General features: G+C 38.6%; 2 protein-coding genes and 1 pseudogene across 3 annotated transcripts; all 3 read right to left on the bottom strand.

Moving 5' to 3' along the window:
* Positions 1 to 2,315: 2,315 nt before the first annotated feature.
* On the bottom strand, positions 2,316 to 7,549 carry atp5f1b (ATP synthase F1 subunit beta). The gene is made up of 10 exons (XM_059529174.1): positions 7,390 to 7,549; positions 6,647 to 6,820; positions 6,393 to 6,567; positions 6,126 to 6,247; positions 3,702 to 3,886; positions 3,462 to 3,620; positions 3,253 to 3,375; positions 2,971 to 3,183; positions 2,675 to 2,876; positions 2,316 to 2,577 (listed from the first exon to the last, which is right to left on the bottom strand). Exons 1-10 carry the CDS (start codon positions 7,493 to 7,495, stop codon positions 2,480 to 2,482), a joined length of 1,557 nt encoding a protein of 518 aa, XP_059385157.1. The 5' UTR covers positions 7,496 to 7,549; the 3' UTR covers positions 2,316 to 2,479.
* Positions 7,550 to 10,826: 3,277 nt separating this feature from the next.
* LOC132118974 (GTPase IMAP family member 9-like) lies at positions 10,827 to 11,729 on the bottom strand (annotated as a pseudogene).
* A 4,043-nt stretch (positions 11,730 to 15,772) lies between these two features.
* Positions 15,773 to 24,313, bottom strand: mknk1 (MAPK interacting serine/threonine kinase 1). 2 transcript variants are annotated; one of them, XM_059529173.1, is made up of 13 exons: positions 24,174 to 24,313; positions 22,672 to 22,747; positions 22,452 to 22,559; positions 22,145 to 22,242; positions 21,206 to 21,285; positions 21,032 to 21,105; positions 20,839 to 20,943; positions 20,696 to 20,751; positions 18,462 to 18,557; positions 18,172 to 18,366; positions 17,925 to 18,089; positions 17,301 to 17,344; positions 15,773 to 17,219 (listed from the first exon to the last, which is right to left on the bottom strand). In XM_059529173.1, the coding sequence occupies exons 1-13, from the start codon at positions 24,225 to 24,227 to the stop codon at positions 17,030 to 17,032; spliced, it is 1,341 nt and encodes a 446-aa protein (XP_059385156.1). In that variant the 5' UTR covers positions 24,228 to 24,313; the 3' UTR covers positions 15,773 to 17,029. The 2 variants fall into 2 exon arrangements, with proteins under 2 accessions (XP_059385156.1, XP_059385155.1); XM_059529172.1 differs by having other exon boundaries at positions 20,696 to 20,943.
* Between the last annotated feature and the right edge of the window lie 359 nt (positions 24,314 to 24,672).

The raw sequence follows: 24,672 nt of genomic DNA, 5'->3' as shown, positions 1-24,672 counted from the left end.
TAGGATATGTCAAAAGACTATTTGAGATAACTGTTTCCCAGATGGACTAGATGAAGGTAAAAGCTTGCGAGGTCATTTACCCCAGCATGTTTCCGCACAGGACACGAGTGACCCTTCACTGCAGAATAAACAGCTGTGGAAGGAGCATGATCTTTAATAGCATCAAGGACTGAAACATCAAACACAGTGAACGTATTCATAAAACACTCTGATGTGCATAACTAATAAATAATAATAATAATAATGACGGGAAATATCCACCTGTGTGGTGGTCACACAGATATTTTGTTGTTCTGACTCAGGACATGCAGACACGTGTGAGATCCGCTACGCAGAAGCCAAATACAGAGACAGAAGTCAATCTTTAACTCAGAGCTCAGATCCTCTGCGCCTCATTCCACACTCAGTTTAACACCCTAAATGTGACTGACCTCACAGACAAAACACTGCTGCGCTCTTACAATAATCATACAAATCAAACATAGATTTATGGGAATTAGGGACATTTCTGATGTCTTGTTTGAATTATCTGAATGTCAGTTCAAATCAATAGTAAAAAAAAATATGTTTTCTGAATGCAATGAGTTTTTTTCCTCATGCACTTGTATGCAGGGTTGATATACTTTCTCTGAACTAAAAAATACTCGATAGCCTGAAGGGCAAAAGAGGACACACTTAAAGGAAGAGTTCACCTCAAAATATACTCTCCCAAGAGTTTGATTCTTCATCAGAACAGATTTGGAGAAATGGAGCATTTCATGATTTGCTCACCAGTGGATCCTCTGCAGTGAATGGGTGCCGACAGAATGCGAGTCCAAACAGCTGATAAAAACACTTCACCAACCCATAAATAATCCACACTACTCCATTAACATCTTGAGAACCTAATGTTTGTAAGAAACTAATCCATCAAGACGATTTTAACTCCTTGTTCCTAAAAGTTGTCAAAAGAGAAAAATGCACAGATCAAGCACAAACAGTACAAAACTGATTTATACAAATATCTTGGTGGATTCTGACGTGAGAGGACAACAGAGGATGGCCTTTTTCACTGGAGGATCCATTATTATGGATTACAGACTGGTATTTTGGCCAAAAGCAAGGGTTAAAACATCTTAATGATGGATTTCTTATTAACATTAGGTTAACAAGACATTAACTGATGAACTGGAGTGGTGTGGATTATTGTCTTTATCAGCTGTTTGGAATGTCAGTCTGACGGCACCCATTCACTGCAGAGGATCCACTGGTGAGCGAGTGATGTATGTTACATTTCTCCAAATCAGTTTTAAATATACAAACTCATCTCTATCTTAGATGGCCTGAGAGTGAGTCAATTTAATTTGTAAATTTTTGGGACTACAATTCATTAAAAGCAAAACTGTATTTGGTAGAATTACAGAGTTTACTGTACATTCAGGATCTACGGTAAGTGAAATAAATAGTTTCAAAAAGCCTTGCAGTTTCCTTCCACAGAAAAGGGGACTTGAAATAGATTTAATAACGTTCTCTAGAGGACTGTTACGTTTAGTTTGTGTAATCATGCTGAGCTGCCAGAATTCAGAAGCTTGAAAATTTCCCAAAAAATCTTGCAAATCCTTTATTAGAATTATAAGTAAAGGTCTTAAAATCTTCCAGATTATAGCCAATGATTTCAGAGGCCAAAGATGAGGCGCTGGGGAATTCACATTGTTTTAACCTACTGATTGGAGGACTTCTGTTATGATGTTGAAGGTCGCAATGTTTAGTTGCACTATGTAGTTTTGATCCACCTTCCAGTCAGTGTTTATGTAATGGTGAGTGAGCTGATATCCTACAACATGGACATACTGCTGATTTAGATTAGTTATGGTCATCTTGACAGCAGCTATAGCCACATGTCGATGTGTTGCACAATGGCACACTCATGTGGTCAGTTGTTAATAAGGCTCATAATACAGTAGTCACCATTTCATGCATAAAGTTAGTTGCATTTAGCTGCTTTTGGGCATTGTATGCTAATTTGATATCTGGTTCGTCAAACATCAAAATATATAGATGTTGTGCAAAAATGTGTGTTGAGGTAATGATACGAATGGGTTCAAAACAGTTTTCTCAATTTTATCCTTTTTCACAGAATATAAACATTATTTCTGTAACATCTTCATTGGAATGGTGTCAATGCAAACATAGTAGCAGGTTTCCTATTAGACTTAGACCCAGTTAAAATGAACTTTTTTTCCCTCCACAAGTCAATTCCATTTTGTTTAAATGTGTTAAAATAGGCTTCATAGGGAGCCCATTAAGTGAAGACAAAACAAAAACAAGACCAAGAGAAACGGTAGTTCACGGTAAGTTTTATTTCCATCTTCACGAATTGGAAACATTAAATAGAACCTCAGAAGGACCAGCAATAAAGATACAATTTGTTTTTGAATGTGACGTTACAAACCAAGTGCCATTTCATTCAACCCGCCCTGACACATTTACACAGACTCATTTACGAATGCTCCTCAGCCAGTTTGTCTGCCTTCTGAACGACCTCCTCGATGGGGCCCACCATGTAGAAGGCCTGCTCGGGCAAAGAGTCATACTCACCTAGAGAAACACAAACTCTATGAGCAACACTGAATAAAAACAAATACCATTACCAAAAGAGGACATAATCAAAACAGAAGGCAAACTTGAGGCTTACCAGCCAGAATGGCCTTGAAGCCCTTGATGGTGTCTTTCAAGGGCACCAGCTTGCCCAAGTGTCCAGTGAAGACCTCAGCGACTTGGAAGGGCTGGGACAGGAACCTCTGGATCTTACGTGCACGAGACACAATCAGCTTGTCCTCCTCCGACAACTCATCCATACCCAGAATAGCAATGATATCCTGCAGGGACTTATAGTCCTATGATGGAAAGCAGCGAGAATAAGATCATGGATTGGAATTAAAAAAAATGGAGCAATGTGCTCCAACAAAGGCAAAATTTGTTGGTGCTCACCTGGAGGATCTTCTGGACGCCTCGGGCTACGTCATAATGCTCGCTTCCCACAATATTGGGGTCCATGATACGGGAGGTGGAGTCCAGTGGGTCCACAGCAGGGTAGATGCCCAGCTCAGCAATGGCACGGGACAACACGGTGGTGGCATCCAAGTGAGCAAACGTTGTGGCAGGGGCAGGATCAGTCAAATCATCAGCAGGCACATAGATGGCCTACGAGAGACAACGACACTGTAGAACATGCAGAGATCCAGGAAGCGGTGCAAACAGAAGGAAGTGTACCTGCACAGATGTGATTGAACCCTTCTTGGTAGTGGTGATTCTTTCCTGCATGGTGCCCATGTCAGTGGCCAGAGTTGGCTGATAACCCACAGCAGACGGGATACGGCCCAGCAGGGCAGACACCTAAGAGAACAGAAAATAAAACAGTCAACAAAACACAATTCAGATTTTAGAGACAAGAAATAGATCCAAATTATCCCAACGCTGACCTCTGACCCAGCCTGGGTAAAGCGGAAAATGTTGTCGATGAAGAGCAGCACATCCTGCCCCTCCTGGTCACGGAAATATTCGGCAACGGTCAGTCCGGTCAGAGCCACACGGGCACGGGCACCAGGGGGCTCATTCATCTGTCCGTACACCAGCGCCACCTAACGGGAGCCGAGAGGAGTTTTTAACTTACTGCAATTCTCAAGAAAATGGATTTTAGACTGGCGTGTCTTCCAAGTCACCTTTGACGTGGTGTCCTTCAGGTTGATGACACCAGACTCAATCATCTCATGGTAGAGATCGTTTCCCTCACGGGTTCTCTCTCCCACTCCGGCAAACACGGAGTAACCACCATGAGCCTTAGCCACGTTGTTGATCAGCTCCATAATCAAAACGGTCTTCCCCACACCAGCACCACCGAAAAGACCTGAAGAAATGAGACGCCGTTAGCAAGCTAAAGCATAGCGGGATTCAACACAAGCAAAATGCCAACACTTCAATTAAAGGGATAGTTCACCCAAAAAATTAAAAGGGTCATTTACTTACTCTCAAGTTGTTCCAAGCCTGTATGAATTTATTTATTCTGCTGAAGACAAAAAAAGAATGATATTTTGAAAACCACTAATTTCCATACTATCTTTTTCCCCCACATTATGGAAGTCAATGGTTACACACATTCTTCTTATGTCTTCTGTTCAACAGAAGAATGAAACTCATACATGTATAGAACAACTTGAAGAGTAAACGAACGACCATTTTTGGGGCCAATTATCCCACATATACACACATATATATATATATGACTAAGTTTGGAGTCAAAGATTAATTTCTAATGTTTTTGAAAAACATGACGGCTGCATTTATTTCATCAAATGCAATAAAGGGTAATACTTAGAGATAATACTATAACTTAAATCTACTTTAAAGGGATGGTTCACTTTCAAATTAAATTTTGATAAGTTTTAGCTTACCTCAAGGGCATCCAAGATGTAGGTTTCTTTGTTTCCGCAGTATTTCCCATTTTGATATTTTTAGGTCAAACCGTTCCGGTCTGTGACTCACATAATGGAGGTCTATCGTCACCACCTCAGAGCATGCACAGAGGAGTCCAAATTAAACAATTCCCCATCGTAAGTACACATTGATGACCTAAGACACGAAACGAGCGGTTTGTGTAAGAAAACGAACAGTATTTATATCGTTTTTACCTCTTGTACACAACCACGTCCAACTGATCTGAGTGCGCGAGTGCTTCCTGATGTGACGTGTGCAAGCACTCGGCTTAGTCTGCGCAAGCGCGGAAAGCGCCGGAAGCGATCGCTCGCACGTGTACATCACTCATTGTTTACACTTACTGTCTATGGTTTACAGAGATTTCGGAAGTGTTACCTATCACTGTGAAGATCTAAACATATTTAGACGTACAGGAAATTGCAATGGAAGACTATTTCAATATAATCAACAGACATTTAATTTTTTTCACAACCATATTTATTGTAACCAGAATACACAGATCAAGTATTCAGGAGCGATCCGCTGCAGCAGCACGTCTTCAAGCCTCAGAGAGACAGCGATCTCTTCAAAATTGGTGGTGTTTTAGTAGCAAGTGTTGTGAGATGCCAACAGAAGTGGAGAGCATATGTTGTCATGAATGGAACAACTACAAGACGACGACGAGGACATTGACGAGTATCCCATCACAAACCTGCATGACTGAAGATCCTGAGTTTTCTCCACTGTTGAGTCGCAGCGTTTTGCACGTTGTGTTTTGTTTGCCACGTATAAACTGGAGGCGACGTCCAATGCCAGAGGGACCCAATGGCACGCTGTCAATAGAGTGAGTAATGTGTTGTATTTTTATTATAATTGCAATGATTATAGGGTGCATTATAAACAAATTAATTATTTACGATTACTGTATTATATTTCAGACAGTGCAGATTGGTGGTGTATCGTGTGGTAAACAGTAAACAATGAGTGACGTTCATGCGCGAGAGATCACTTCCGGTACTTTCCGCGCTTGCGCAGACTAAGCCGAGCGCTTGCACACATCACACCAGGAAGCACTCGCGCCCTCAGATCACTTGGACGTGGTTGTGTATAAGTGGTAAAAACGATATAAATACTGTTCGTTTTCTTACACAAACCGCTCGTTTCGTGTCTTAGGTCATCAATGTGTACTTACGATGGGGAATTGTTTAATTTGGACTCCTCTGTGCATGCTTTGAGTTGGTGACCATAGACCTCCATTATATGAGTCACAGACAAGAACGGTTTGACCTAAAAATATCAAAATGGGAAAAACTGCGGAAACAAAAGAAACCTACATCTTCGGGTAAGCTAAAACATACCAAAATTTTATTTGAAAGTGAACTATCCCTTTAAGTCTATATTCATGTTTGTGATGGCAAAGCTGAACTGTACTCCTGTCTTCAGTGTCACATGATCCTTCAGAAATCACTCTAAAATGCTGATTTGCTGCTCAAACACTTATTAAATGCTGAAAAGAACTTCATGTTACATTTTCTCATAGAAAATAAAGAATAAAATGCATTGATCTAAACTAGAATTCTATAACGGTATGAGTGTCTCTACGGTCACTTTTAAACAATTTAACGCACCCTCGCTGAATACCTTTTTTAACAGTAGTTTATCCACACACATACCGATCTTGCCACCCTTGGCGTAGGGTGCCAGCAGGTCCACCACCTTGATCCCCGTGACCAGGATCTCCTGCTCGACACTCATGTCTGTGAACTCTGGGGCCTCAGCGTGGATGGCGGCAGTCCTGAACAACAGATCACAATCAGCTCAACAGCAACGATACATCAGGCCTGCATCTCAAACATCCAACGGTCTACTTCACAAGAGGACGAATGCTGCTTAAATGAGTTTGCAGACACGGTTCAGTAGTGTTCTTAATAAACTCTCACTGTTTTGTGGTAATTGGTCCTCTCTCGTCGATGGGCTCGCCGATGACATTCATGATCCTGCCGAGCGTCTCAGGTCCCACAGGGATTCTGATGGGGGCACCGGTGTCGAGTACCTTCTGACCGCGCACCAGTCCCTCAGTACCGTCCATAGCAATGGTGCGGACGGTGCTCTCGCCTAAAGAAGAGCAAAAACAGTTGCTTTACGAATCTACCGTGAATTTGCAATTCAGATTCATAAGCTTTAGTCTTATTACCCAGATGCTGAGCCACCTCCAGGACTAGCCTGGAGTCCCGGCCAGCCACTTCCAGGGCATTGAGAATCGGAGGCAGGCCCTCGTCGAACTGGACGTCCACGACGGCACCGATGACCGCGACGATGCGCCCGCTGGCGGCGGCAGCAGCTGCGGCAGGAGCGGCATAATCCCTGCCTGAGAGAGGAAGAGAAGTATCGCATGAAACTGACACGGATGACCACCTTTCTGCATATGAAACATGCAGTCTTGAACGCTTTTATTTTTATTAACGTTAGCCACTACACAGTGACTGTTTCGTCAAAACAGGCTAATGAATGAACACAAGCAAGTCGATGTTGCAGATCAAATAAAAAAATATATGTTGGGATCTGCATGCAATCTGCCTTTCGAGAGTGAAAATGTTTATAAATGTGGTTGCATTGACTCGTGATCTTATTCCACGTTACCGTGACCTCGCGAGCTGCGATCACAGCTAACTTAGTAGCGCGCGCGCATGACACATAAAGGTCATTCCTGTTTTCATAACCACCGGAATGAGCTGTAGTCGTGAAATTTATTTTTCCCTTATGTCAGTTTATTTGCATAAGGAAAACACACACATGTTGCACATCGCGCGAATGGGATCAATGGAAACGGTGAGGTTAGGACCTTGCGGCCTGATCTTGCTGTCTGCATGCTGCCATTAGGCACGCCGCTGCGTTAAAACAAACCGTTTTAAAAACCAACCAATGAATTGCACTTACGAGAAAACAGCGCTGCTGGAGCTCCGTTGAGCGCCTTCAGGGGGGTCACCCCGGGCTTGAGAGCTTGTAAAGCCCCGGTGCAGCAGCGTCCCACAGCTCCCAACATCGTTAAAATGGCTGAAGGAGGAATGAGGCAGAGGCTCGGCCGCTGATGGATAATGCCGCTTGAGCCCGATACTGCGCATGCGTAGCAGACATGGCGACACAGAAACTGAGCGTCTGCGCATGCGTCAGTGTTGAAGGACAATGAACTGAAATAGCTGTAACTGGATTTACAAAAATCAGGTTTAAGTGTTTCAACATTGCACCAAGCTACTGATTAACACATTAATTTTTATTTGAATTATCACTCAGTAAGTAATTTGATCATGCATTCATAAAGCTTTGGAAGACTCAAGCGGAAGACTTTCAAACACATTAAAAATGCACGTTATTTCTTATTTGTCATCTGAACCACTTTCATCTGATATGTTTACTTAAATGACCCCTGAGAATTTGAAAATAAATATTTTAATAGGCCTAAATTGGTTTATGGTCACATGACATACATGACATTATGGTCACATGACATAAATTATTAAAAAATCAATCAAAACTTATGAACATCCTGCAGTTTACGAAACCCAGTTTAAGAAACCTTGATGTAGGCAAATATAATATTTAATGCACTTTATGTTGATAATTACAACGAATGGAATATATTTACTTACTCTTTGTATATTTATATCAATATGGTACAAGATTATCCTATTTAAATCAATGTGATAAAAGAGTTAGGTCAAAAGTAATCTAAAAGTAATCCAAAAGTATCCTGATTATATTATCAAAATGTGAAATAATGGATTACATTGTCATGGAATTTGGAATCAAAAACAGATTACAATTTGTAATCTACCCATCTCTGATTATACTGTGCAGAGGAAAAACTGAATAGTGATCTGGAAGATTTTGGCCAAATGAACTACTTTAGGATACATAGGCCTATAAAATTGCATTTACATAAATACGCCTTATTATCCAGAATGTGTTTGTTTTATATGTAACATATAAAACAAGTGTGGTACAGGTGGCAAGTCTGTAGCTTGTCATCTTTTATAGAGAATAATAGCCTAAATATGAAATGCTTTTTTGCATATTAGAAATAGCCTAACCATTATTTAGTCGAAATCTCACACTTCCCTGTTAGTGCCGAATACTACAGTAGCTTGTGTTTGCCAGCCTTTGACCTCTAAGTGTTGTTGAAAACATTATTCAGTAATCAAGACTGAACATTTTTGGAAATTCATTGGTCAAAGACGTGTATGAGTAAAAGTTGTTCATGTCTCTGTTAAAAATCACCTGAATAGTTTGTCTTAGTATGCAAATTAGTAGTAAAATGGTGAGGTTACTGTAGTGAATGCCAGAAGATCCATTTTGATTTGTTCTAACAAAGAAATTAAAAAACACAGTCCTGTGATTCTAATCTTTTGTTCGGTGTAATAAATATTTTAATCTAAACTCGTTGAAAGTGTGGTTATCTTCTTTTCATATTTAGAGAAAAACAGGGTTACAGAAGTCATGCAAAAATGTCAACAAAAAGCTTTATTAATATCAAAAAGAGAAAATACTTCAAAAGCATAAAAAACACTACATGAAGTCAAGTCACCTTTATTTATATAGCGCTTTAAACAAAATACATTGCGTCAAAGAAACTGAACAACATTAATTAGGAAAACATTGTGTCAATAATGCAAAATGACAGTTAAAGGCAGTTCATCATTGAATTCAGTGAAGCAACAAATTATTCACATTACAGTTATTTTTTATGAAATACATTTAGTCGTTAAAATGAATGTTAGTGGAAGCTGAATTAAAGTTTACAGTCTAAACTCCTGCAATTATATCCATCTGAGTAATTGGCTGAGTAACATGACATTTAATGCAATATTAGATTTTGCAGTAAAAAACATCTGGTTTTCAGAAATCAATGAACTGTTGGCAGTTAACATTTCTCTAACAGCTAGACAAATGCTGCAGTGAGGAGATAATCTTTCTAGTCTCAACATCATAACTTCCCATCCAATACTTTTTTTCAGTTTTATGATACTTTTATGTGTATATCTATAATAATTAATTAAACTTAATGTCACAGACCGATATCTAAAGGTGACAACAAAACACCTCCAGCTTCACCATCATCATCAGGAAAGTAATGTACTCGCCAATTTCATTGTGTGCACAGGTGTACATTTAGATATGGATACAAAACAACTACTGATATACATTAACAGACAAACACTGAAAGTTATTCACTTATTTTAAAAAAGACGTAAGAAAGATTTCAACTTGCTATTTCAAAGTAAACCTGCTAATTCATTATTAAAAAAATTTCTAACCAAATACTGTGTTTTTTGTCAAAACTCTTCACATCAAAATAATCAAATTTCTTCCGGTACTACAGACTACCAGTAGTATGCTAATTGTAACTTTCTTTGCCTTGTTTAATTATCGACAGAAGCCTGATCACTGCAATGTTACATATCGAGTAATTGCTTTGGAAATCTCTTAGTGGTGATAAAATAACTGGATTCAAATATGAATCTGTGCCAAAATGTTTATTTTAGATCCTAAAATCCTCTCTTCTATTTGCTCCTCGATTAGCTCCTTTAGCAGCTCCTTCAACAGCACCACCAACAAATCCAACAACAAATCAATCCACCAGTATGTCCTCCAGTAAGTAAAACATAAGTAAAACCAAAAGCCCACCAACTATTGCAACAACAGCTCCATCAACAACTCCATCAACAACTTCACCAGCAGCTCCACCAATAACTCCACCAGCGATCCCACTAACACCACCACCAGCAGCTGCACCAGTATTTCCACCAACAGAGTCACTACAAGCTTCACTACTAGCTTCATTAATGGCTGCACCAATAGCAGGAGTTCCGCAAACATCTCCAAGACCAACTCCAGTAGCTACACTAACTACAACGACTTACAAGTCGATATAAGGGCTATCTCTTGATAAAGAAGAATATCCAGAGTTACTTTGTATGCATATTTTGTGTCAGCTGTTCTTCCCCTTGTTGAGAATCTTCAAACATCTCATTAGTGTAGGATCTGCCATTCTGCTCTATCATTGTCAATCATCAGCAGGAGATGATTGACCTGCTTTCTATCTTCACAGTTTTTAACTCCACCAGCATTCCCATTAACAACAACTTCACCAGCAATCCAACCAATAGCTCCACCAAAAGCTCCACCAGCAACCCCAACAACAGCTTCACCAACAACTCCACCAGCATGCCCATCATCAACTCCACCAGCAATCCCACTAACACCACCACCAACAACTCCCTCAGCATTCCCACCAACACCACCACCAACAGCTGCACCAATAATTCCATCAACAGAGTCACTTCTAGTTTCATTAAAGGCTGCACCAATAGCAGGAGCTCCACAAACATCTCCAAGACCAACTCCAGTAGCTACACTAACTACAACGACTGACAAGTCGATATTAGGGCTATCCCCTGATAAAGAATATCCAGAGTTACTTTGTATGCATATTTTTCTCTTCCACTTTGTGTCAGCTGTTCTTCCCCTTGTTGAGAATCTTCAAACATCTCATTAGTGTAGTATCTGCCATTCTGCTCTATAATTCTGTCAAACATCAGCAGCAGATGATTGACCTGCTTTCTATCTTCACAGTTTTTATTGTTGAGGACATGATACCTGTCTCCACTCTGCTGTACTAGATGTCTTAATGCTCAGTTCCCCTCAATAAGTTGCTCAATGGACCCTCCTTCTAACTGATCCCCATGAATGAAGACAATGATGGAGTACTTTAACACATCCTCTCCAAACAGTATTCGCACCATCTGAGGAATCTGCTCCTCACGCTCAGTAAACCTCATGTTCGCAGGAAATGCAATGAGACAAGCATGAGGCCCTGGTCTGGATAAATAAATGCTTTGCGCTTTTTCTCTAACAAACTGCTCAGGGTTCTTCTTTGTGTCAAAGAAAGCAGGTGTATCAACTACAGACACTATCCTGCCTGCAACCGTGGTACATTTCTTTAAACATTTATTGGTTACTGCAGATTTGAACACCTTCTGTCCCAGAATGGTGTTACCAGCTGCACTCTTTCCTGCACCAGTTGCACCCAGAAGCACCATCCTTGTGGATTCGTTAGCATTTTTAGACATTAATTTGCATCTCTGCGGCGGAGGCTGCTCCAGTTTCCCTGCTACTTTTTCTGTAAAAAAAAAAATGTGATGTGTTAGTAAGAGTTTGTAACCAATGTGAAAATGTTCAGAACATTTCCAAAAAGACTCACCTGTTTTCTTGAGACACATCTTGAGAATTTTTGCAAGCAGCAGCGTAACTTGTCCACTGTGTCCTTTTTTCTTGAAACACAGGGACTTGATTCACATTTATGAAAAATGCTCTGCTATTTCTGTTGAATCTCATTCTACTTTAGCTTCATGTCAGAGAATCCTGGTGTGTCATGAATGGTGATCTGTAGACCGGAGACGGTTCCAGATTCTTCCACCACATCTTCTGTGAAGGATTCAGATGTATTCTTTGACTTGAAAGCTTTTCGTCCTAGTATTGTGTTTCCTGTTTCACTTTTCCCATTTCCTAGTTTTCCCAGTAGGACCAAATTCAAACCATTCATCAATTCTTTCATTTTCAAGATGTGGTCGAAGCTAAAAGTGTTGTACAAGACGAATAAGCACACATTAAAAAAAGTCCTACAAAGGCCCTAGACATGGGAGGAAACATATTTCAATGCTTTTCATTCCCCTGAGAAACACTGTGTTTGCTAGTCAACTTTTGCAAACATACTAAAACTGGTGAGGGAAATAAAATTAGGTGAAAGGGAAACTACATTTCAATGCTCTTGAGAGAAAATAGTCTCTCTTTAGTATTGAATTTTATAAGTGTTTTAGCCAATTTTGTGTCTTTTTAGTTTTTGACTAAATTTGTAATTAAATCTACATTTTTCTATTAATCAGATGTCCCTTACACTAATTCAGTATTTTTAAATATAAAAGTTACATAAAATATCACACTTTTGCTATACTAAAACGCCTGAAGTGGGCACTTTTCGTGACAGCAACCTCAACATTTTTGATCCAAGAAGTGGCTTAACATCAGAATTTGAACTAAAATATTCTTATGATTGCTCTGAACATTTCAGACTGAGTTAATCATACATTAAATTGCTTTTTCATAAACTTAAAAAATGAATAAAAATGTAGGAGTGACGGGGTTGAGACTAACAGGGTTAAGATGGGAACAGGGTTATAGAAACAAATACATCTTAACATGCAAATAGTTGTGTTTTACTCAAATTCACTGTAAGATTTTCTATAAACACTGGATTTCATTATGAAACCAAGAAAAAAGACAGGTATACAGTACATTGCAATTGAACAGAGTTTTATTAACCTGACTGCAGGAAAAACAACAATAACATAGCATAAATTAGAGTATTATATTTCATAGCACTTCCCCTTTTCACACTTTTCTTATGTAACAGTCTTTTAAAAATGTATTAAATTCATTATTTTCCTCAACATGCTACAAAAAAATACCCCAAAATGACAATGTAAAAGAAAATAACTTTATTTGAAATCTTTGGAAATATATAAATATACCCCTATATAAAAAATAAAAATCATGTACATATGTATTCACAGCCTTTGCTCAATACTTTGTTGGAGCACCTTTGGCACTAATTACAGCCTCAAGTCTTTTTGAATATGATGCTACAAGCTTGGCACACCTAGTTTTAGGCAGTTTCACCCGTTTTTCATTGCAGTTCCATCAAGTTGGCTGGGGATCGTCGGTGCACAGTCATTTTCAGATCTCTCCATAGTGTTCAAGTCTGGGCTCTTGCCTAGGCCACTCAAGCACATTCACAGTGTTGTCCCGTAGCCACACCTTTTTTATCTTGTCTGTTTGCTTAGGGTCGTTGTCCTTTTGGAAGGTGCCTTCTGCCCAACATTATTTTGTGTATTTGGTGCAATGATGTGTTTATGCGGTTTAAGGTTTTTCCACATACTGTACATTGTTTCTCCTCTATGCCCTGCCTTTCTGAAACACGTTGTTTTTTTTTTTACAAAGCTCATCGGTCTGAAAAGCGAGGTGTGCTGTGATTGGCCAGCTATCCAGCACATTGCGATTGGGCGAATGCCTCAAGCTTTTGATGGAAATATTACGGCCCTTAACATACTGTGATGCTTTGTCTGGCCGGAGCGATGAGACAAAAACATAAAACCCATTACAGATGTGATATTAACATGATTTAGTCAGGTTTTCTTTTGGAAGGCAAAAACATCGTAGTTTCACTTTCTCAACGAAACCGCGTCACACCGTGGCCTTGAGTGAACCACGGCCGGCTTAGGTACACCTTTCTTTGCGTGAACATCTGGGCGGCACTATGCAAATCATCCCACATAGTGACGTAGAAATGAGGGGGCATGTTAGAACGAACAGTTTCAGGGGGGCGTGGATGAGTGTTAACTTTTATAAAGAATATCTCTTTGGATTTGAGACTTTAGTCTTTTCAACTTCTCAGATCTTTTTTATTCACAAAGAGCTTGTAACACTCCAAAGAGAAAATCTGCAATTACATCATATCACCCCTTTAAGGCTATCTCTATGTTTTGCTGTGTTGAGCTTTCCTTTTACTATGATGAGTCACTCAGACCCTGCTGCTGAAGATGGAGTTTGGCCACACCACCATAAAGCTCAGATCAGTGGAGTGTCGCAGTGATGTTTGTCCTTCTGTAGGTTTCTCACATCTCCACATATGATCAGAGTTAAACTAGAGTGACCATCAGCTTCTTGGTCACCAGTCTAACCAAAGCCCTTCTCCATCAATTGCTCAGTTATGCCAGGAGGCCCTCAGCCCAAGGAAGAGACCTGGGGCCTGTACCATGATGGTAGCTGAACAAATTCAGAGTTACAGGATTAGTTTTGAGTTGACAAAACCAAACCTCTCCAATCCGGCTTTGTTGATACCATGATGCTGTTCATCAACTTTCTTTGTCAACTCAAGGCTTTGATTTTCAGTTTGTGGAGCGTGTGCACATGAATGTGACATCACTGGCGAACAGCCAATCACGAGCCTTGCAACACAAAGCAAGTTTGAGAGACCCAGCATGATTCAAAACTAAAGGTTTTGCAAAAGGTTAAGAGATTATGAATATGACAAATTTAAACGTCACATGAAAAATTAAGGACAAATAAAATAAATAATCTTGCTCTATCAGTGCAGTGACAAGTGAAACGTGTTAACTTAGTTTACACATTTGAAAATATATAAAGATAGAGACTCGAACATGAATAAAATATTGCAATCTTTTGATACTACAGCTTATTTATATTACATGATCTGTATACATAAAAATGTATTTAAAATAAACGACTAAATTACCGTTAAACTAAAAATGCTTGTGTAAAACATAAATAATAATAAGAATCACAATTACATAAATCATAAAATGACTCCGTAATTATCATTAAAGCCAGACTTCTATTTTTTTTTTTTTTTTAGCATTAGTGACCTTTAATTTGGAGCAAGATAATCTGAAGTGACTTTGTGTCATACATCTGACCAATCATCTCACATATGATTGGTCCAACTTCAGTTTGAGATCTCCAACCCAAAACATAACCTGCCCCGGAGCAGGTTAGCCATGGAGTGTAAGTTACAATGGCAATGAATGCCGCTAAAAACCAAGCCATTTAAATTGTACCTAAACCCAGGATTGGTGCAAACTAACCTGAAATTTACCTGGCTAGCCAGCTAATCTAGCTTCATGGTAAAAGCCCCAAGGATGTGTTTCCCAAAACCAATGGAGCAATGATCAATTTAGGCTTACAATGCTTTTGGGAAATGCAGCCCCGGTTGTTTCAAACGTCTTCCACTAAGAGTAACCGAAACTACATGCTTCTGCAAACCTTTGATGCAACAGAAATGATGAATAACAGTAGAGCACATGGCATGCATGATATTACGAAATCGTGTATATTGTTGAATATAGTTGAGTCATTAAGCTTGACAACCACAATATTAATAAGTTATAGTTATATAACTTAAGCTATAAAAGAAGGTGGGAACTTGCCTATGTCTGCTCACATTGTTCAGAAGACTTATATGATGTCACTTCCTGTTAATGATGTCACATAAGGATCAGTTAATAATTTTTATGGGGGGATAATGATTTGTGTAACGCAGTTGAGGGGTTACTGAATTACAGAACTAAATAATATGATTATAATGAATAATCATGCAATTACTTAGTATAATAGTGATACATTCATAAAACTTCTATTGTTATCCACAATATTGCTGTATTAAGGGCAATAAATAAAGACTCTAGTATCAGTGCAAACGACTTTATTTCTCAAAATTGGAAAACCAGTTGACCTCCTCTGACCTGTCCCAGTTTTTAGGAGTTAAATGGCCTTTCCATTGACACCATTCCTAAAATTAGCCTTTGTTACTCCTTTAGAGTATCACAGAAGCACTGAATACTGAGAACATAGCATTAATTTGAGGTAGCGCCCTCTAGTGTCATCCCTGGTCCATGAAATGTTTCCCAATACATACTCATAAAGGGACATACATAATATATGGACAACCACTAAATTCTTACCATTTCACCTTACCTCAAATAACATTCTGAGCAAAACATAACAGGAAAAAAATAAACATGCATGATTTTGAATTTGATAATACAAAAGGCAATTGAGAGTAAACTGGTTATTTTGCACATAAGGAGCTCAGCCCCCTCCCAAAATGGCACATTTTGCACCAAATACAAACCAAAAAATGAAAACATACTCCATCTCATAACTGAATCGGCTGCAGAACCGGCTCATTGCCCTGACGCTTATAAAAATAGTTCACTTTTGCAACAAAATAATGTTTAACACTCTAACAGAGATCAAGCAAGACCATAAAAAAATATACATAAAATGAAAAAATATAATCATCTGAAATCTGAAAAGACAAAAATACGTACTGTGCAACATTTACTAATTATTTGAGCAGAAAATATCTGGTCAAATATATGTAACACCTTTTGAGCACCCTTAGTAAAGCAGCAATACCTCTGGATTGCATTTGCACTTAAGACATACATAATGATACACCTCAATGTGTACTGTATGTTACTGTCAGGCAGCATGGCTTTACATTGCTCAAATAAACCAAAACAATAACTAGACTACGGCTAGACGTTATATGAATAAACAATAGAAAAATAAAGCAAGAAGTCCTGTGCTTTACAGTAACTCGAGTGGTTTTTAAAAATGTTAAAAGAATCAATGATTTGTTTTGTTAAGAATAAGCATAAATATAAAAACAAGCACAATTTCTGATGCTTAAAACACAAAATACTCACATTACATAGATTGAAAGACCTGTAAATAAATTATAAATGTTTGGATGTTTTTGGTTTGTATATATAAGGTCTGTGCCTGTGCTACAAAGTTGGTATCACTGAGTCTGTGGTGCATATACATGTGTGTTTGCTCAAGAACCCATCCGTTCGCCAGAGAAGTTATGTGTATGAAGGGCTATAATGCACTATGTTGTGCATGTGTATAACTGGAGCACCTGTGCAGTGGGTAGGCATCAGTTACTGGCGCGTAGTGCTTGAGATTGTGCTCGGCGACGGGCTAATCTAGAGTTAGATGGAGGGGAAAGCCTCATAGAGCAGACCACTGCACCAAAGTCCTCCTGCTCTTCCTCCTTCTGAGAAAGCTGCCGATTGAACGCGATGGCATCAGCTGCGAACTGCGTCAGGTCTTTAGTGCTGCAGTTTCTGTAGGTTCAACCAGAGATGGTTACAAACATTACAGAAACTGGAAAATATACTTAATCTACTGAATCAAAAATCAAATACCTTTGTAGAACACGAGGAGTTGAAAGAACTCTTTCAGGAGCATTCTGAAAATTTAAATGAGTCAATAACATTTCAAGACAAGTATATACATTTATATAATGATGTATATGATATACATTTTGTTATTATTCCATTTGATTTGTACAATGTATACTACCAACTAAACCTTTGGGGTTGGTACGATTTGAAAGAAGTCTCTTAAGCATTTTTTTTCTTAAATATATTTTAAAATGCAATTTATTCCTGCAAAATTGAATTTTCTAAATAATATGCTAATTAGCTGCTTCAGAAACAATTATTATTATCAATAAAACAGTTGCTTTGTATTTTTCAGAATTCTTTAATAAATAAAGAGTTTATGTAACAGCAAACAATTTAATGCATTTTTGTTGAATAAAAGTATTACTTTCTTAAAAAATAATATTAATAATTACTACCCCAAACTTTTGAATTTATTTCCTTTTCTAAAGTAGAGAGCTTTTACACAACCTCTATTCTGTGTCAAATTACTGCCTCTTTGTTATCTAACTGCTCTTATTCAAATAATTAAAATGCAAGTAAACAAGTAACAACTAAACAGATGGATTTATAAAGTCTTCAAGAAAAACAGAGCTAGCGTCTCACCCCTTGCACCCAGGGATGCTTCAGGACCTGGGCTGCACTCAGCCTCAGAGTGGCATCTCGCACCAGCAGCCGCGAGATCAGATCTTTGGCATCGGCTGAGATCTGAGCCCACACTCCATCCCCAAATTCATATTTCCCCTCCTGAATCCTCTCAAACAGGTTGTTCTGAACAGGAGTGGACAACACTTATAAGTTGTCTACCTGGATGACGTGAACTCCTACATTTTTTAATTAGCGTGTTCCTTACCTGGCAGGCACGACATGTCTCTCCTCGTTCCCAGCCACAGTTGGTGCCGCAGTGGCCAGTGAAGGGAGGACTCCCGCTGAGCAGGATGTAGAGAATCACTCCAAGGCTCCAGAGGTCACAGCGCTTATCATAGAATGAAGCCTCATCTGTAAAGACCTCGACCACCTCGGGAGCCATGTACTCTGCTGAGCCACACTAGAGGAAAAAAAAACACATCCCTCAAAACATGCCGCTTTTTACACTTTTACAGTTCAAGGTTGCTGAAAACACAAATATAAGGATGTTGTTACTGGTGTGGTGAGCTCAGGGGTAGTTATTGGGGTGCAGGCACTGTTCAGCTTCACTCCACTCCCAAGATCAAAATCACAGATCTTAACAGGAGAAACCTGAATAAAAGCAAAATACTCGTTACAATTAAGACTGGCATGATCTTAAACATACAAACTCTACTGATCAAAAGGTTGGGTTCACTTAAAAATTTATACTTTTATTCAGCAAGGATACATTAAAAAGATGTGTGTATATACAATATTACAAATGATTTCTATTAAATCAAATAAATTGTTCCTTTGAACTTTGAAGTTTTTTTACATACTCAATTTCACAGAGACCTAGATGGCAGAAAGTGAACCGTTTGCTTTCATTATTTAACAAAAGCATGTTTTGTTGTTATTGTTAGTGCACACAAAATTCAAAAGATGTTTTACTCTATATGAGGATGTAATGACAGAGTATTTTAAGTTAAATGCAAATGATCGCACCAGTGCCTCCAAGTTAACTGTCATGGAATGAGTGCGTTGCTTTAATACGTTTCATTTTTCAGGTTAACGTTAGAGCAAGGGGCCACGTAATGTTGCTACTACTACTATGGAAGCTTTTATTAGTAATGTACAAGTGCTGGTCATATAATTACAATATCATCAGGAAGTTGATTTATTTCACTAATTCCATTCAAAAAGTGAAACTTGAATATTCATTCATTATACACAGACTGATATATTTCAAATGTTTATTTCTTTTAATTTTGATGATTATAACTGACAACTAAGGAAAATCACAAATTCAGTATCTCAGAAAATAAGAATATTACTTAAGACCAATACAAAGAAAGGATTTTTAGAAATCTTGGCCAACTAACAAGTATAAAAATGAAAAGTTTGAGCATGTACAGCACTCAATACTTGGTTGGGGCTCCTTTTTCCTGAATTACTGCAGCAATGCAGTGTGGCATGGAGTCGATCAGTCTGTGGCACTGCTCAGGTGTTATGAGAGCCCAGGTTGCTCTGATAGTGGCCTTCAGTTCTTCTGCATTCTTGGGTCTGGCATATCCCATCTTCCTCTTCACAGTACCCCATAGATTTTCTATGGGGTTAGGATCAGGCAAGTTTGCTGGCCAATTAAGAACAGGGATACCATGGTCCTTAAACCAGGTACTGGTAGCTTTGGCACTTTGTGCAGGTGCCATGTCCTGTTGGAAAATGAAATCTGCATCTCCATAAAGTTGGTCAGCAGCAGGAAGCATGAAGTGCTCTAAAACTTCCTGGTATACAGCCGTGTTGACCTTGGATCACAGAAAACACAGTGGACCAACACCAGAAGATGGCATGGGACCCCAAACCATCACTGACTGTGGAAACTTTACTCTGACTCTGGGAGCCTGATTTCAAAATTTACTTTCATCAGAACATAACTTTGGACCACTCAGCAGCAGTCCAGTCCTTTTTGAAGCGAGATGCTTCTGACACTGTCTGTTGTTGAAGAGTGGCTTGACACAAGGAATGCGGCAGCTGAAACCCATGTCTTGCATACGTCTGTGCGTAGTGGTTCTTGAAGCACTGACTCCAGCTGCAGTCCACTCTTTGTGAATCTTCCCCACATTTTTGAATGGGTTTTGTTTCACAATCCTCTCCAGGGTGCGGTTATCCCTATCGCTTGTACACCTTTTTTTGTACCACCTCTCTTTTAATGTGCTTGGACACAGCTCTGTGAACAGCCAGCCTCTTTTGCAATGAACTTTTGTGTCTTGTCCTCCTTGTGCTAGGTGTCAATGGTCGTCTTTTGGACAACTGTCAGTTCAGCAGTCTTCCTCGTGATTGTGTAGCCTACAGAACTAGACTGAGAGACCATTTAAAGGCTTTGCAGGTGTTTTGAGTTAATTAGCTGATTAGAGTGTGGCACCAGGTGTCTTCAATATTTAACCTTTTCACAATATTCTAATTTTCTTATTTTCCTATGTTGCCAGTTATAATCATCAAAATTAAAAGAAATAAATATTTGAAATATATCAGTCTGTGTGTAATGAATGAATATAATATACAAGTTTCACTTTTTGAATGGAATTAGTGAAATAAATCAACTTTTTGATGATATCTAATTATATGACCAGCACCTGTATACTAATGTTTGATGTAAAATAATGCATTTTTTGTCTTTACTGACTAGTCTTTCTGGATTCTCCCAACCTTAATCCTTCTGTAACCAGAAAAACTACACAGTGTTACCAAAGTCAAAATGCATGTGTTACCTTATCAGTATATTCACACAGGATATTTTCAGGCTTTAGGTCCCGGTGAGCGATTCCTGTTGGAAATAGTGAGAGAAGTCTATGTAAACACACACGCGCCAAGTCATGGTCAGTGAGCCACAGAGTAAATGTACAGTACTTACCTTTGTTGTGCAGAAAGTTCAGTGCATGTGCTATATCCCTGACCACATGACTAGCCTCTCTCTCGTCAAAGTATTTTCGACTCTGTATGTGTGTTAAAATGGAACCTGAGAGGAAAAGAGAAAACTATTCAGAAAAGAAATACCTGAGAATGAGAATGCATCTATATTTGGTCTCTTTACAATTGTACAGTACCTCCACGCAACTTTTCAAAAACCAGATAAAAACAGCAGTCCTCTTCAAAAAACTGAATGAGCTCCAGAATGTTCCTGTATAGAAACAAACAATGTATGTTATTTATATAAGCAGTAATTTATCAATTACAGGTAAATATCAAAGTATGATAACCATTGTGGAATAGGATCATACTTATTTCCTTGACACTGGTAAAGCGTCTCCACCTCTCTGAAAACTCTACTGCGAGTGTGACCAGCTTTCTTCTCGATTATCTGAGAAATGTAACCACACGTTACACTCAAAGTCATTTATTATGTTTGTTTGACAAAGCAAAACGATGTGTTGTATTAGAAACACTTCAAAGTTTTCCAACCGATCTCCATTATTTTTATGGTTTGAATATAATGAAAATAAAGAGGGCTGACTTACTCATAAAGACATCAACTACAACCTGCTGGCAGTTTTATTTTTTTATTTGGAGCATCATTTTATTAAAAAAATATATATATACATAAAATAAACATTTTCATATAAAAAAAATAAAGGGATAATTTGCTGAAAAATGAAAAACCTGCATGACATATACTTACTTTTTATATAAAAAGAAATTCTGTTTCCTGTAAAATGTCAAAACATTCTTAAATCAAGAAACATTTACATTTACTATTTTATAAGCAAAATAGTATAAGTCATGATTTCTGTGACATTTATCAAAATTAAGATAAGTTCATGAAAAAAATAAATACAATAAAATATCTGACAATCGTCTCAGAAAAATCAGCTTAACTCAAAGGGAAAACAAGTTTTCATTCCCCACTGACAGATATTTGTTCTTGTTTTAAACAAACTCACTTCATTTTGTTCAGTTTCTCAGAAATCAAGCCTTCAAATCTTACTATTCTGCATCTCAAGCAAATGTATTTGATTTAAGCATATTTTTACTGGAAAACAAGACAAAAATATTGAGTGAAATTTAATTTTTTTTTTGCCATGCATGCAACATTTTATGCCAAGACTTTAATGAAATTGAGACTTTTCTACCTTTTTAAGGCTTTAATTTTGTGAAAGGATGAATTAAGAGTTTTAACAACCTTTTTAATTCCCGCAGAAACCCTGTTACTCACTCCTCACCTTCACAGCATATTCATTGCCGTTCTGTAAACTCACACAGCCCTGGACTTTAGCATAAGCTCCCTGACCCAGCAGCTCGTCTGTCAGCTTGTACAGATCTACAACACATACACACACACTTGTGAATTGACTCACACCTTACCCAATCAGGAAACGTTGGGAGGATATGCAATCAAACATTTTGTAAGATCTGATGATGCACGATACAGATTATACAGACTGAAAATGCTGGGCAAAGCATAGAACAAGAAGGTGCACGTTATGAGGATTAATAAGGGTTTTAGTAGTCTTCTAGATGGTTCAGTACCACTAAATTTGCCAGTGAAACTGTCTGTGGCACGAGTTCTGCGTTTCTTCTTCCGCCGTGTACCCAGGTCTGTGATGGCGATTGGTTGACTGCTCTCCATTCCTAATCCTAAACCACAAAACCAAAGATATTGCTTCAAAAATTCTTAAGTACTCTGTGACAATTTAGTCTTTGAAAGGATTGCATGATTTGAAGGATGTGTTTTTAAAGGTTTCGTAACCTGCGGGGCTGTTGGAGGCATGAGAGATCAGACCAAGGCTCTCCACTGGTCCAGATGCCAGAGCACCACTGGTTATCTGAGAGAAAGAGAGAAACATTTACCATCAAAACAAGAGAATCAGAACCACTAGTTGCTTTGGTTCATGCCATAAAGACTTTTTAAACATCCCTATGTGAAAACGAATGGGAAAAATACTTCCGGAACCAAAGCTGCTGAAAATAAAAATAAAATCTTACTTGCATTATGTAAAGCATCAAGCATAAAACCAAAACGCAATCGCAAAGTTTGTTTATTTGAGCATTTCCAGTGAAGTGAGCAAGAGCCAGAAGGTCACTGCCATTCGCAAACACTGAGGTGAACTTGAGTGCTTTATATGCGCCCCCATAAAGGTTTAAAGTCTAACTGATCGTTACATTTCCATCACAAAAAAAAGTTGTGGAAGACTAAATGATCCTGATATTTTGAGTTAGCACTTCAGTGTCAAACATTAACTTTTATCGGAGGAAGAGGAAGTGTACACTTGCAGCGTGCACTTATCAGATGTCTCACTCTGAACAAGCCTATCATGACTAAAGAACTTCTCCCCATATCTACCACGAAACGCCTGTGCTAGATCTCGTCACCTGAGCGCGAGTTTCCGCATTGAGAAGCGATTTCAAATTTATTTTTATTTTTTGTGTTTTGCTGTTATCTTCTACAAGCATTTAATAATAATAATAAAAAGAAGCGATATTAATGTCATGACGTGTCTAGTCAAGCTCTTATCATCTGTCTGTTGAGGGGAAAATCCAGCACACTGACCAGGATATATTACTGTTTTACATTGAGGTGGATTAAATGACGTGGCGTAACGGAAAATAATATCAATATCAATCGTAGTATAAGAGATATCGCCATTCGTTAATAAATAATAACGGTTGTTGAGTAATATGCAGGAATATTGGGTCAGCATATCAGCAGAAAAAAATTAACATATTTAAAGCAACAGTAGCTGCAATTTAACACTGACCGAACGAAACAGATCATCCACGTTATTTTAACACATATATTCCAAACCCAAACATTTTTTTCTCTCTCTGTGAAGACAAGATGCACAAGTTAATGGAGGGTGTCCGTGTCAGTCCCTCTTTAATGATCCACGAAGACCCTGTCTGGCTCAATCAATGACAGAATTATTTTTTGAGTGAACTGTTCCTTTAAAAAAGAACGTTGACTGAACGTTAAATAAGTTACTAGGAAAAGCAAACAAATGTCAGATAACTATGAAGTGTAGCAATGTCCAAGTAATGTCAGCAGAACTGTGATAGTGTTAACCGAAAAGATTGTTTTTGAATAACTTTCGACCCAGGTGCATAAACCCAACAATTCACTGGCGCGAATTGAGCGACCAACACAGCCACACGCGTAATCAGCAAGCTTAATTTAGTAGAAGCTACTTGAGCTCACGTAAAATAACAATTACATACATATAATTTATGCATGTTAAAAAAAAAGACTCAAACCTGGAAACTGCGGCCGAATGAGTCTAGCTGTGCCGCGATAGCCTCCGCCATCATCCCGCGCTTAACAGCAGCAGTGACGAGGAGGAAGAGGAGGAGGACAACACACAAACACAACAGCACCACCCCAAACGCGCAGACTGCCCTCGAGTGGGCTCATGAATATTAAGTAGGCTACGTGACTGGACGAACGAGGGAAATTGCCATATGACGTAAGCATGACCTAATTACTATTTATATTCTAAGACATTGCTGCCGCCTTGAATCATTCATGTATTTGTATTTCGTACTGGAGAAATACCGGTCTCATGGACAGACTGGAGCTAATATAAGGAGGAATACGCTCAAATTAAACTATTAGACTCCAACCAAGTTCAACGGAGTGAAACTCGATCTTTTAATGTGAATGCTGACTACCGTGTCCTTAGCAGAGAGTCACTATAAAAAGTAGTCAACGTTACGCAACCGATAGTGTGACTTGTAGTGAGTTTGGTTTCGGTGT

The sequence above is a fragment of the Carassius carassius genome, chromosome 38 (assembly GCF_963082965.1).
Source record: "Carassius carassius chromosome 38, fCarCar2.1, whole genome shotgun sequence".
Lineage (NCBI taxonomy): Eukaryota > Metazoa > Chordata > Actinopteri > Cypriniformes > Cyprinidae > Carassius > Carassius carassius.
Note: the sequence above shows the minus strand (reverse complement) of the source record. Positions and strands in the feature narration are given on the sequence as shown.

What these genes read in the sequence shown, in the direction of transcription:
- atp5f1b (XM_059529174.1), bottom strand. Translation starts at nt 7,495, where the DNA reads ATGTTGGGAGCTGTGGGACGCTGCTGCACCGGGGCTTTACAAGCTCTC. An exon ending in GGAGGTGGCTCAGCATCTGG is followed by an intron (nt 6,568 to 6,646) that starts GTAATAAGACTA and finishes GCTCTTCTTTAG; the next exon opens with GCGAGAGCACCGTCCGCACC. An exon ending in CTTCAAGGCCATTCTGGCTG is followed by an intron (nt 2,578 to 2,674) that starts GTAAGCCTCAAG and finishes GTGTTTCTCTAG; the next exon opens with GTGAGTATGACTCTTTGCCC.
- mknk1 (XM_059529172.1), bottom strand. Translation starts at nt 24,227, where the DNA reads ATGATGGCGGAGGCTATCGCGGCACAGCTAGACTCATTCGGCCGCAGT. An exon ending in TGCCTCCAACAGCCCCGCAG is followed by an intron (nt 22,560 to 22,671) that starts GTTACGAAACCT and finishes TTTGTGGTTTAG; the next exon opens with GATTAGGAATGGAGAGCAGT. An exon ending in CCCCTGAGCTCACCACACCA is followed by an intron (nt 18,367 to 18,461) that starts GTAACAACATCC and finishes TTTTTCCTCTAG; the next exon opens with TGTGGCTCAGCAGAGTACAT.